This window comes from Columba livia, chromosome 2 (assembly GCF_036013475.1).
Source record: "Columba livia isolate bColLiv1 breed racing homer chromosome 2, bColLiv1.pat.W.v2, whole genome shotgun sequence".
Classification (NCBI taxonomy): Eukaryota; Metazoa; Chordata; class Aves; order Columbiformes; family Columbidae; genus Columba; species Columba livia.
The window spans coordinates 7,559,626-7,573,313 of NC_088603.1; the positions used below are offsets into that span (position 1 = coordinate 7,559,626).

The 13,688-nt window shown below is 45.7% G+C and overlaps 2 protein-coding genes and 1 long non-coding RNA gene across 15 annotated transcripts in view; 1 reads left to right on the forward strand and 2 right to left on the reverse strand.

The window, feature by feature from the left end:
• RHEB (Ras homolog, mTORC1 binding) overlaps window positions 1–853 on the reverse strand; it is a 42,738-nt gene extending 41,885 nt beyond the window's left edge. For 2 of the 3 annotated variants that reach the window (XM_065050437.1, XM_065050436.1), the window contains exon 1: window positions 513–756. In XM_065050437.1, the coding sequence (XP_064906509.1) occupies window positions 513–564 (52 nt within the window). In that variant the 5' untranslated portion in view covers window positions 565–756. Of the gene's footprint in view, window positions 1–512 lie in introns of all 3 variants that reach the window. The other variant, XM_065050435.1, reaches the window with a different exon arrangement.
• On the forward strand, window positions 766–8,507 carry LOC110366208 (uncharacterized). Its single transcript, XR_002426385.2, has 2 exons — window positions 766–1,135; window positions 2,541–8,507. It is a non-coding gene; the product is annotated as an uncharacterized LOC110366208 (long non-coding RNA).
• PRKAG2 (protein kinase AMP-activated non-catalytic subunit gamma 2) overlaps window positions 8,394–13,688 on the reverse strand; it is a 234,603-nt gene continuing 229,308 nt past the window's right edge. For all 11 annotated transcript variants that reach the window (XM_065050424.1, XM_065050423.1, XM_065050429.1 and 8 more), the window contains 2 exons: window positions 11,406–11,499; window positions 8,394–9,154 (listed from right to left, as the gene is read on the reverse strand). In XM_065050424.1, coding sequence (XP_064906496.1) covers window positions 9,123–9,154; window positions 11,406–11,499 — 126 coding nt within the window. In that variant the 3' untranslated portion in view covers window positions 8,394–9,122. The remainder of the gene's footprint in view (window positions 9,155–11,405; window positions 11,500–13,688) is intronic.

Sequence of the window (13,688 nt, forward strand, 5' to 3'; positions counted from 1 at the left end):
TGAGCCAGCAGGACCGGAGCGCTCCCGGCCCAGCCCCACGGGCGCGACCCCCCCTTCCCCGGGAGCGGCACCAGGGCGGGCACGTCGGGGAGAGCCGCCCGCACAACGACAGCGCCGGCGGGGCAAGAACCTCCTCGCCCTGCGGGAAGGCCCGGCCGGGAGCGCAGCCGCCGCGGGGGGTGAAACTTCCTATTAAGGGCAGGCGGCCCCGCAGCCCCGGGCCCGCCGCGCTCTGCGGCGCCGCCATGGCGGGGCCCGCCCGGCCGCCGCGGCTGCGCGCTCCCGGCGGCGGGAAGCGGCCCGGCCCTCCCCTCCCTTCCCTTCCCTTCCCCTCCCCGCCGCTGCACCTGCTGCCGCGGGGGAGGGCGATGCGGCGGGGCCGCCGGGCCGCGCTCCCTCACGGGGCGCTGCGGAGCCCGGGCCGGGGGAAGGCGCCGCCACCTCCGCCACAACGGCCCGTCCCCGTCACCCCCTCACACACCCCCCCCGCCCCCGCCTCACCCCGCGCTCACCCACGCTCCGGTAGCCCAGGATCGCGATCTTGCGGGACTTGGACGGCGGCATCTTCTTCCCCGCCCGGCCCCGAACCACATCAAGGGCGGCGGCGACAGCGGAGGAGGCGGCGGCGCTGGGCGGGCGGCTGAGGGGGAGCGGGACGCGCCGCCAGCGACATGCGGCGGGGGAGGGGCGGCGGGGCGAGCGCACGGGACCGCGGCGCCTGGCAGCAGCGCCCGCCCCACGTGACCGCCGCGCTCGCCAGCCCCTCACGTACCTGTGCGTCACGCGTCACAGGCCGGAGCCGCGACCTCGGCGCCGTGCAGAGCGGGCCCGGGCGCCGCCAGGGGAAAAACTCGCTGCGTCATGCCTCGCCCCCTCGCCCCGCCCCTCCGAGCCGATTGGGCGGTGCTGCTGAAGCGCGGCCGGCGATTGGCCGAGAGAGGCGGCTGCAGTAACGTTCAAAGAAAGGGGCGGGGCTGGCGAACGAGGGCGAGAGGGGACGCGGATTGGCTGGGAGGGGGCTGGAGAGCCGCGCGTGCGCAGCGGTTCACGGGATCTCGGAGTCACAGAATGTCAGGGACTGAGGGGACCTGGAGAGCTCATCAGTGCAATCCCCCCATGGAGCAGGAACACCCAGGTGAGGTTACACAGGAAGGTGTCCAGGCGGGTTGGAATGTCTGCACAGAAGGAGACTCCACAACCTCCCTGGGCAGCCTGGGCCAGGCTCTGGCACCTCACTGAGGAGAAGTTTCTTCTCAAATTTCAGTGGAACCTCTTGTGTTCCAGTTTGTACCCATTACCCCTTGTCCTATCACTGGTTGTCACCGAGAAGAGCCTGGCTCCACCCTCCTGACACTCACCCTTTATATATCTGTAAACATTAATGAGGTCACCCCTCAGTCTCCTCTTGTCCAGCTCCAGAGCCCCAGCTCCCTCAGCCTTTCCTCACACGGGAGATGCTCCACTCCCTTCAGCATCTTTGTTGCCCTGCGCTGGACTCTCTCCAGCAGTTCCCTGTCCTGCTGGAACTGAGGGGCCACAGCTGGACACAATATTCCAGGTGTGGTCTCACCAGGGCAGAGTAGAGGGGCAGGAGAACCTCTCTGACCTACTGACCACCCCCTTCTAACCCACCCCAGGTACCATTGGCCTTCCCGGCCACAAGGGCCCAGTGCTGGCTCATGGTCATCCTGCTGTCCCCAGGGCCCCCAGGTCCCTTTCCCCTACACTGCTCTCCAACAGGTCATTCCCCAACTTACACTGGAACCTGGAGTTGTTCCTGCCCAGATACAAGACTCTACACTTGCCCTTGTTATATTTCATTAAATATTTGCCCGGTTGGTCCGTTCCCGGGCGCCAAGGGCCACCACGCTCTGAGGTGCCACCACCCCCAGCCCCGGGGGCTCCTCCTTGGTGCCTTTCCAGAGCATTTTCTTTGCACACAGATTGTGGTGTTCTGGGAAATATTGGACCTGAACATGTGTGAAGTGCTGGCAAACGCACGTAAAGGAGAGAGCGAGGGGTGGAGGAAAAGTGTTAACTGGGACGTGTTGTGAGTTTTAGGCTTGGAAAAAAGGTGAGTGCATCCATACAGTGTGGAAGTCTCCAACAGCACATGCAGCAGAGTTTAAGGGAGAAAGGCATGAAGGACTTTGCACACATTTTTGGTTATATTTACCCATTCGACATTTTACAGAAAAATGAACATTATTTAGAAGTAAAAATTGTGTTATCTATATATATCTTGTCTTTTTGGGGGTGTACACTCATATATCTAACATGCAATTATGCTAGAGTAAAACTGTTTGATACAACTAAACCAACCTAACAGCTTGATGGTGTTATAGGATATGGGTGTGTTCTCCCTGATCTCCACTGTTCATTCCAATGTACTGCTGTTCATCTAATCTGGTACAAGGGCAGAGAACTAAAGCAAAAGAAAGCTGTTTATACACAAAAGCGATTTGCTTCTGAAGAAGCAGACAAGCTTTAAGGCAATATCTGCATTTTTGGGATAGTCTGTACTCTTTTCTGGATTATAGGATCTCGACGGCTAAGTACTGGTAACCTGTGAAACAGCAGATGCATTTAGTGAATAGGTACGTGATGAAAGGATCATTATTTGATGAGGAAGTGGGTTTGTGTACTCCGGCAGTGACAGCAGTGATGGATGTCACTCTGCGTGCTCCTTTTCCACCTCCAGCCTCTCTTTTCCCCTTGCTGCAGCACAGATTCCCCTTTGGTCGCGGCTGCAGGGTACCACACCGCGGGACTGGGGTGACCCTGCCACACGGGTGGATTTGGTGGGGCTGAGGACAGAGCAGCGTTCAGAAACCCTGCCCTCACAGCTCTGTGAGGTGCGGAGGGACCGACCTGCCCGCTGCAGGCACCTTTTCGTCTTGCATGTTTTAACAGACATCTTTTTAAACAAGACACGAGTCCGGTGTGTTAAAAGACATGAAGATTGCAGGACCATCCCCTGAGTCGCCTCGCTGCCATCCTTGCACCCCCCAGGCCCATGGCGTGGTCCAAAATTTGGGCCATTTACCAAGCCAGAGGACTGAAAAAACTAAAGCAAGAGTTACCTTCCAATGATGTAAATGGATCTGGAAGCACAGGTGAAATTTGGGGTAGTTACACTTTCAGCTTCCATATATATTCTTACATTTTTTCTGGCTTCCCCATCATATTTAGGCGCTGTGCTTTTCACTCTGCTGAAGTACAGAAGTACATTTTTACCCTTCCATGTGCTCAAAGTGGTAAGCACCAATATTTCTTCATTTGCGAGAGCTTCTGGTTTTGCTCCCTCCTTGCCACCCGATTTTTATTGATTAGGTCTTTTCCCTTACTCTCTTTTTCTTCTCTCATGCACCTGTCAGACCCTTGTTTATTTATCTCATTTCTGTTAACTTGCACTTACTCTGTACTCATTTAGGAGAGCTTACTAATGCAGGGTTTCTCTCACCCCTTCAGCTGCTTTATTTACTGTCGCTAATTGCAATGGGTTTGTCCCACCATAGGATATCCGTGCTTGCTCAGCCTGCATCACAGCAGGAGCTTAGAACTCATCCTTCCTGGGCATGGGTGTTTTGTAAACTTGCAGAAAAAGCTGTGATGTCCTTCCACTGGCTCTTTGGATGGCCAATAATCCTTATTACATGAGGATCTCTCAGGTGTTTGTTCTATCTTGACTGGGATGCTCGAAATACAGGCAAATAAGGAACTTTTGGGGAACGTTGTCTGTCCTCCGTGCTCTAGGACTTGGAGACGGTGCCGAGCAGCCTTTGAGCGCTCTGGAATGCTGCTGTGCAAGCGGTAGCAGCTGAAGCAGGGATGAGCTGATCTGGATGGCGATAAGGCCGTCAGTGCATTTCTCCTGCCCAGGTGAAGTCCAGATGGCGCCTGGAGGGCTCCGGGCCAGAGGGAACGTCTCATTGGGGCACCGCATGGGATCTGAACTCACCGTTTGTGTTAATATGTTTAGGGCTGAACAGCTTCTCACATGAAGTGGCCTTTCTCTGAAATTCTCTTTGCCTCTAACAAGCGTGACGCTTGGGTTGTGTTTTCCCAGCGCGGCATCAGGGCTTAACCTCAGCGTTCCCTGGTCCTGCTCCAGCTGCTTCACTCCCCCAGGGTCTGCGAGTTGTGCTGGGAGCTGCAAAGGAGTTCAGGGAACTCGGACAAGTGACGTACACCGTGCGCTGATGCACCGCTGGCTGTTCTCCAGCCCTGCTTTATGTCTGAATTGACCGGATACTCCTTCAAATCAAACACAGCCTTCGCAGCTGTTCAGATGATAAATGCAATTAATTGTATTAATGAATGCAGCACATCAGATATGGCCTTTTTAGTGAAAAAGAGAAAATGCCAGAAGGAAGAACTGCAAGGTTATGTATATGCAGCCATATACTCAACAGATGTTGAGGGAGGCTGAGGAAAGGGAACATATATTTTATTTTCTTGCTTATAGCTGCTTTGTTGTGATGGAAGAAAAACCAGGATAGAGGAAAAACAATGATGAATTTCATGGAGGAAACATAAGTATTTTTATGCTAATACAATACATACAAACCCACAAACACGCTGTTACTCAGATCCCAAATGCAGAACAGCTCTGACTCGTGCATTCAATTCCTGTAACAGCAATTACCAGTATAATTAATTACCTGCTCTGTCCTTTGGCAGATCAGGACCTTCCCCAGGAGTTTTTTGCCCAGTGCAGTGTTTGCGCTGGGCGTGCTTCCACACTGACAGCATCGACCTTCCTGCCACGGAGCTTACAAAGTACATTCAGTTCCATCGTACACTCGTTCCTACTCCCTCTTGCATTTTCACAAAGATCATATTTTCCAATATTCAGTTAGAAACACTGGCAAAATAGCGGTAGAATCAAATTGAGGAACATACAGGTCCTGGGATGCAGCTGGCAGGGACAAGGTGTTTGTGTTTTTTAAAGGAGTTTGATGCATGAGTACAGGTCACCTCCTCTTCCCATTTACCTCACTGGGAACAGGTCTGACTGCACCATCATCGAACAAATGGGGACGAAGGAAGTGACTTTCCAAACCACATTTAAATTAAGACCTGAAGTTAAGAGTAGAGAGCAGCCTCTGCAGAACATTAGTTTTGCATAATATACATTATGAGGACACAAGGGTAGTATTAAATTATTCAGAATGACGTTTTCCTCTGGAAATTACCCCTAATAAGCGTTCAATATGGGAGCAGAAGGGGTGAAAGTTCATAGAAACTTTTGGACTGGAGGTCTCAGTATGAACAGTTTGACAACCTGTTGTATGACAGGATGACATGTGGCTTTAGTTCTAGTTGGATTAAAGCTGGAAGAGTCCGACTTAGCCTAACTTCTATCGAAAGATGGCAAGGAGTGTTCTCAAAGCAATGTGCTGTCTTGGAGCCGCTTCAGTCAGATTCCTCTGCTGTGAGAACAAGAGCTCAGGGCTCGGAAAATGAGGCTGGTTCTTTCTGTGGTACCCAAACACCCCCAGCAGGATAATATTCCTTAGTAAAATGAGATGAACAGGCCTTGGATGTGCAACAATTGCAGTTCAGTTAATAAACAGCAAACACTGTCTGCAGGGGCTAAAAGATCTCAGACCTTTTAACAGAAAGAAAAAGAAGTAAAACAGGAAAATGTTTTCATCAGTCAAGTGATCAATGCCAGCAAAGGGTGATTTTTTTTTTAAGTTAGTTCAAAACATCTCTAGATATTGGAAAATATTGAGGGCTGAAGTCTACCAATAAACATTTTCTTACACTTCAACAGTTAAAAATATTCAGAGTAGGTAAAACCCAAACTTAATCTGCTCCCTTCCAAGACCAAGCAGCACTTTAGAATAATCATCGTTCACACACATCTCTTGCTGGGCAAGGAAATGCACAGAGAAGCACAGGCATCAATTATGTTTTCCATCCTGCTGGCTGAGTGGAATCCATTTCTGCAGCATCTCACATCCTCCGGACAGAAGATCATCCGTGCCACTGAAGAGGCTTTCGGCGAGCACTGGGAAGGTCACTGCCACCTCCCTTGGCAGCACCGCCTGGTCCAGGGAGAGAATGGGAGCACCTGGAGCTGCTGCCGTGGTTTCACATCTATAGGTACTGCTTGCTGCCTGGCCGGGGGAAAAAATGCGCACAAACTTGAGTTTAATGACATTTTATTGATTCTTTTCCATGGCTGAGGCCTCTCACAAGCCACATGAAGAGCTGGAGATCACAGCTTTAGTTGCACTGTCACTTTAATCTGGTACCTGTGGCTCTGCTGCTGAGTCACCCCTCCTTTCTCTACCTTCATTTGCTTAGTCCTGACCCTCCCTTAGGCTGGAACAAGCATTTTTTTAACTTTGTAGTAAACTGATCTGTATGAAAGATGACTTGATTTCTGTAGTTTTGTTTACTGCATCAGCACTGGTACTTGTGTCAGTACAAGCCAAGTGACTTTTTGATAGCACTGCTCTTTATTCATGCTCGTGGAGTTACGCTGCAATTCTGCTTCTCATAAATTCAAATTCAGAACTGAGTTGCAGCAAAGGCTAGAAATTTTCTAAATACAGTTTTGTACCACCGAGGAGGCTGATTTCCATTCTTCTACTATACCTGTGTCCACAACACATGAACAGCGCTTGTAATAGTGTTAAAATAGGAAGTCTGTACATGGTTGTTTGAAAACTGCAAATTTATTCTGGCTTCCCGCATACTAATTTATTCAGACAAGCCCAAAGCTGTCTGTGTGGAACAGGGCCAATAGACCTTGTGCTAAAAAAGTATATAAGAAGGTACCTATCGGTGGTTCAGCCCTTCTCTTCGAAAATACCTTGAATACAGGACTGGACAAGATGCTCATGCAGACAAGCGCTAAGCAGAGATCTCACAATGTGTTTTGGCAACTCGCACACATCCCTCCTGAGGAGGCGGCAGTGGAGGTGCTGGAGCGATACCTGGGCTTTCACAAAGATGCATCTATTTTTAGTTTCTATTGGGCCATCTCCTCCACAATGGGAGCGGTGCTGATCTCATCTCTGATGGCAGCAATCAGCACCAGACCCTGAGGTCGCTGCTGTTGGGCCAAACCAGCTATTTCAATGCGATACTGTCCACAAATGCAGGGAACAGAGTCGACATTCATAATACCTCGTCAGAAAAGGTGCTGGAGAAGACTTGACAATGTTTTTCAGATAGTAAGAAAGATAAAGTCTAAGAACAGTTTCACAGAATCACAGATTAGGGATTGGAAGGGACCTGGAAAGCTCATCCAGTGCAATCCCCCCATGGAGCAGGAACACCCAGGTGAGGTTACACAGGAAGGTGTCCAGGCGGGTTGGAATGTCTGCAGAGAAGGAGACTCCACAACCTCCCTGGGCAGCCTCGTCCAGGCTCTGGCACCCTCACTGAGAAGAAGTTTCTTCTCAAATTTAAGTGGAACCTCCTGTGTTCCAGTTTGCACCCATTACCCCTTGTCCTATCACTGGTTGTCACCGAGAAGAGCCTGGCTCCATCCTCCTGACACTCACCCTTTACATATTTATAAACATTAATGAGGTCACCCCTCAGTCTCCTCTTGTCCAGCTCCAGAGCCCCAGCTCCCTCAGCCTTTCCTCACACGGGAGATGCTCCACTCCCTTCATAATTTCCATTATGTACTACAGGAATATTTTTCTACATGGAAGATGCCAGCAAGAAGAAAATTTTCATTTCATTCAAAATTTAAATTCTTACAGGAAATGGAAAAGTTCTGAAGAAAGGGTTTTTCATTACTATTAAACCCCTCACATTTTATAAGCAAACAGAAAACTGTTAACCCTTAACCTCAGTGTTTACAAATGGAAAATACTGGATCAGTCTACCACGATTCCAGTACAGTATTGAGGCTGGAACCACAGTAAAGAGCACTGGCTGCATAATTCCATTAGCATGAGCCGCCCTTAAAGTCGAAAGAAAATAAGAATGCTTCTATACCTGCTTTACACAAATCAAAATCCATGTATATCTATATAGGAACAAGTAATTGTTAAGAACTGCTAAAAACAAACGGATGTAGTAGGGTTTAATTTCTTCCATCTCCAAGAATCTACAATTATAAGAGTCTCATCTTCAAACGTTACAGGACATTTACATGAACTTTCCTCGCTCCTCTGCTTCTGTACAAATCATATACAATAAAAAGTTTCCATTTTGTTATACGAACATCAGTTTGCACCTTATTACAGATGAAAAGGTGTTCTCTGGCACCTGATTTCCTCCGCGGTGCCTGTGTATTGCAGCACAGAGCTCTATGGATCCGCACGTCTGGAATCTTCAGCTCGGGTAACATGGACTGATCAACAGGCCACAGCTTCTGCAACTCCAAAGTTCTAAATAATGAGAAAATTTACCACTTGTTTGTATAACAATCAACAGTTTATTAATGGATATGGTGAAATTTTAGCTATCCACCAAAGATGTGTAAAAAATTGTCATGAAAGTAAAAATAAATAAAGCTGTTTTTAAAATCAGTCTTGTTTTACATCTCCGTTCAGAATGCAACATTTAACACAAAAAACTGTCATTAAAGTTTTAAAGAAGTCTACCGATATTCAAATTACAGCTTTTATGACAAATCTAATGAGAACTGAAACTGATTTGGTTTTAGGTTTAAAGACTTTCACATTCAAATACAGTGTCTTGTTTAGCACAACACTTCCTTTGACAGTGATGGGCAACAGTGATGACATATTGCTGTATTTTGACATAAGGCACTATGATATGAATATGCCATACACTTGCCTTATGTCACATATATCCATTGCTGACCAGTGACTTCTGTCAAATACAAAATGAAAAAGTTTCAGAATACAGTGCATTTTAATGAAGGACATCATGTGAAGTCTTCCAGCAAATGTTTTGAAGACATTTTGAAATACAAGCCTACATTTTAACATAAGCTTTTTGTCATGCTGCTTTTTTTTTTGCGACATCACTGGGGGGAATAGACTCATCAGCCATCACCAAGTCCCAATACACATTCTCAACCATCCTGCTCTGTTCTATTGCAGTCACTGTTCTTGAGACAAACTTGACCCAGAAGCTTTGTTCAAGTTCTCCTACAAACGTGCGCACATTCAGGGCAGTCATTCGCTTTCATTCTCCTTTTGTTTGGCACCTGTTAACACAAGAGGAAAGGCACACGTGATTTCCTTACGCACGGAGCACTTGGCTTTTGGAAAAACACAGCTCATTCTTAACACTGGAACTACGACCACGTTATCAGAACCTTCCTCCTGGATATAATTTATAAAGAATACACTGCAGGATTGCTAAATGCTAATGTAAAACAGAACGAGGAAGGCCTCGAGACCATATTGCTTCTAACGTCATTACTAACTTCCCAGAACTTGCAAAGTGACTTTGAAGATTCTCTCCAGCACAAGCATTTTTAAAGAATCCAACCAAAAAGCCCCACTTCAAATGTGTCCATCAGCTTAGATGCCAAGCTTAATCATAATAGCATCAAAAAACGAAGACCTGCTTGAGAACAAACTGCGTAAGAATTCAGTTTAACTACACTGTGTCAACAGACCCATTTTTTCTGGCTCAGAGGCAGATTATGTGCACAGGAGGGATCTGAGAGACGTGTTCAGCAGGACAGTGTAGCATCTTGCCTCTTCTCCAGGTGCTCAAATGAGCCACATGCTGGGTAACGACTGAACCCTATGGTGAGTTTGGCTTCAGCATCCAACTCCAGAGAGCAAAAATCTCTTGCCAGCAACCTGGAGTTACTACTCATAATGAATAATCAAAATACTGGATGTATTTAATGAATTCTTCAGTTTTTACAACAGAACTGATACTTTTTCCCCCTAACATAGGCTGGTCTTAATTTCTGCAAGTCAATACATTTTCCTTTCTAGTCTGTGAAGAGAAATGGACACTTAAGGGCATGATTTATCTGATTATTCTTACGCATCTACTTTAAGAGGTAAATCACACTCCAGACTACAAATTAGATCTATGTTGCAGGCATCCTCACTTCCTGAGACAAATCCCAACCTAAAATCAGGCAGGTGCCTGTGAACTGCAATGTAACACCTAACTGCTCCTAGAAATGCCTTCGCTCACCTCATCTCTTCCAGCGGCACAATCCTGCTCCCTCTATTGCTCTAACCCCTGTACTCCACACCAGACTCCTCCGCAGGCCAGTGGCAAAACTCAGCAGCTTCTTTGCTGGCTCAGCTTCCTGTCAGATCGACGAGCTAAAGCAGCGCACAGAGGGATCTCAACTGTGGGTGCTGCCACACGTTAAACACCAGAAGCACATGGCCCAGAGTATGGGAGCGGGAAATGCCCTTTTTAATAACAGAGCAGGTATCAGCTCACAGGGTTGCAACTTCAGTGTCCGTGTAACTCCAGTGTAACAAAGCTCTTGGTTTGTCAGGCCCCAGATTCATTTTTTCTGTGTAAACCTTGCTCCGTTACCAGCATGGTTCCTTGGTTCCTTTCACAGAAAGCTTGGCTGCATGTTCTTCCAAGGCCATTAAAAGGAACCAGATTCACTGACATCTTTTCAGAAGAGAAATCTTACTAGTCTAAAAAGCTACTTTAACTTTTTTTAGATCTACAGAGGAGAAATACTCTGAGATTATCATGTTATCAGCACAAGTAAGAGATCCCAGTCAAGCTCACATTTAGACTCTTTTTTAATAGATGTATCCAGTTCAATTTGCTTAGTCTGACTTTTTTAGGCAAAATTGTAGTCCTCAAGACATTTTTCGTCTTCCTCACAAAGCCAAAAGAGGGCTTTGCTTTAGTTGTGGCACTGAATGTGGTGAAAGTTACAATTATGAACATAAAGCAGGTTAGTAACTGGGGTAAAACTTAAAAAAAATCAACAAAAGCAAACCAACCCTGCCCACCCCACCCAACATAAAAGTAGTAGAAGTAAACCTATTGTGGGATACTCTTGTTAAAAGGAGCCTGATCATGTTTAGTAAAACACTAGAGATTTTATTGAAAGAATTCTGGTTGTTGGGGGTAACTTTTCTGAGACAGTTGTGCCAACCAAAGACCACAGCACAGGAATTTGGGAAGGTGCTCTATTGTAGATGTTGTCAATATGTGCAACATTCAGCGTTATCCTGGTTAAAAAAATAATCAAAACCTTTTTTTCTACAAAGAAGCTATATGAACAGCAATGACATTCATGAAGCTCCTGCCTGCATTCCTCAGTGAGCCAGAGACTGATGGTTAATATTTTGTCAGCTTTTTCCTGAAGAAAAATGTAAAGTGTATTTAAGAACTATGATAAAGCAGTTACGAAAGTTGAACATCCAAAGTTTGTCATTGACAAATAAAACCAGCAAGGTGCACGGACTACCGCGTGATTTGTGGCAAAGCTCAGAAGGCAACGTCCATACCTGCTGGTGTGAGTACCAAAGCTTGTAGAATGTCGGAAAGGGAGATGATACCCACAATGCTATCGGCTTCATTCACTACCACCAAACGATGAACCTGCAAGCAGCAAAAATATTTTGAGATATTTGCCTGATTTAAAATAATAGCTAAAGCAAATAAATAAAAAATTTACATTAGTGCAGTATGAAGTAGAAAAAAAAAGAGGTTCCAAATGTTGGTGATACTGATCTCACACAGCACCACCAACATGCTTGCCCTATGTAAATGAAAACTAGCGCATTTTTTAAAAGCACCCAGCTATGTGACATAGCAACAAAATCAGATTTGAAGTGGCAGCTGAGCCATGATCTAGGTCTTTAAAATAACTTTGCTCTCCAAAAGTGGCACTTACATCAAAGACTTTTCCTCAACGTACAGGCTCTGCTCAGCCCGGCCTGCGGTCTCAAAAAATAACATACAGGAAAATAAAAGGCTTCTTTCTGACAAATAGTTTCTCAGAGAGAAGCACAGCACTAGTATTTGTATCTTGATACATCAAAGTTGGTTTTAAGCTGATTTTTCTGGTAGGGCTACACTAAGTGCCAAATCCTCATTTTGCATGAGGACAGAAAAAAAGACTCAACCCACCCAGCGCAGACCCTGCAGGGTTAATATACACAAGTATACAACTTGGAAGAAACATTCATCAAGTGTGAGACTATATTTTTAAACAGTTATCTTATCCTTACAAATCTATTCTAGGAAACGTTTAATACCACAGCGTTTTTGTTCTAAGTGTAGGGAAAGCAGGTGGATAGTCCTGTGTCCAGAGGCTCATGGGCCAGAGCAGGTGATGGCACTGAAAGCCCCACTGCAGAACCAGAGCGTCCTACTACATGTTCACTTTTTACCCAAGTGAATTCTCTCTCTCTACTATTTTAAGTTTAAATAATTAGCTATAATGGTGAAGAAAATGAAAATAATTTGTCATCTTCTCATAGGGGTGATAGCAAGAAAGCATCAGTCTTGATTTAATAGGTATGTTCATTTATGGTTAAGTTCAACCACTTCAATGCTAGCGAGGTACAAGAAAAGAGGAGCTGTGAATTATTTGAACAATCATACCCACCTGACATGGGGAGGAAAGAAAAAGAGGGGGAAGGGAGAGAAATTTAATTGCTTTTTGATGAAACTATGTTGGCGATATTTTAGATGGGGTTATTAGCTTTTGTCTATGCATGTATTTAATCATTTTATTCTTCTCTCAGTGTAATGAATTCAAGAAAAATGGACAATGTAATGGTTTCATTTCCAGTAGATCAAGCACTCGTCTGGCAGCTAAAAACAGCCCGTAGTTTTGACTGACCTGCTTTTACACATAATCACACTATGTTTGGACTAAACCAAAGGGTAGGAGCTGTTCTTAAAATCCTAATATCTAAAGCTTCTTAAGGTAGTGACAAAGTCACCCGTATTTGAAATTCGTACATAAGCAATGCTAAAATTATTCCATTTCAGGAAGAAGCTCAAGCAGATGCAGAAAGTTACAAGTAAAAATTGCCTAAAGGGGGTTCTAAGGGGTGATTAGCAAAGTAGGAAGTTTTACTCATACCAAGCACCATATGTGGTTACAGCCCTGAAGATAAAAACATAATCATCTTGTAATTGAAGAATTTAAAACATCTCAATGGAGTTGATCACAACTTGGAGACAACAGAAATTGGTAATGCTGATTTTCTTCTGCAGAGGCGTAATAGGGGAGGAAGACTTGCCCTGTTTCCTCAAAAATAAGGCAGGGTCTTATATTCAATTTTTGCTCCAAAAGATGCTCACTTTTTTTCCATTTATAGCTGCCTGGAGGCTATTTAAATTCATTTTTTAATGAACTGTAACTAAGGCTTATTTTTGGAGTAGGCCTTATATTTCAAGAGTTCTCAAAAACCCTGAAAAACCACGCTAGGGCTTATTTTCAGGGGAGGTCTTATTTTGCGGAAACAGGGTACACACTTGTTTACCTCTGTGTAGAAGAAAGTTCCCTGTACTAACAAACACAACAAACACTACAAAAAGAACAGCAAGCACACAGATAAATCACTCACAAGAGCGCTTAGTGAAGGCTTCTTCACAAGAATTGATTTTCTGGCCCTGTTTCACAGTATTTCTATAACAGCAGTGCAGGATTCCATATGCAGTAACTAACTGTACTCATTAAATTTCCTGAATAATAGGGCAATCAACCTAGCTATAAGATGGAGTTGATAGAACTGTTAAGATGAAGTTTATAGAATTATTAGTCTGCAAAATGT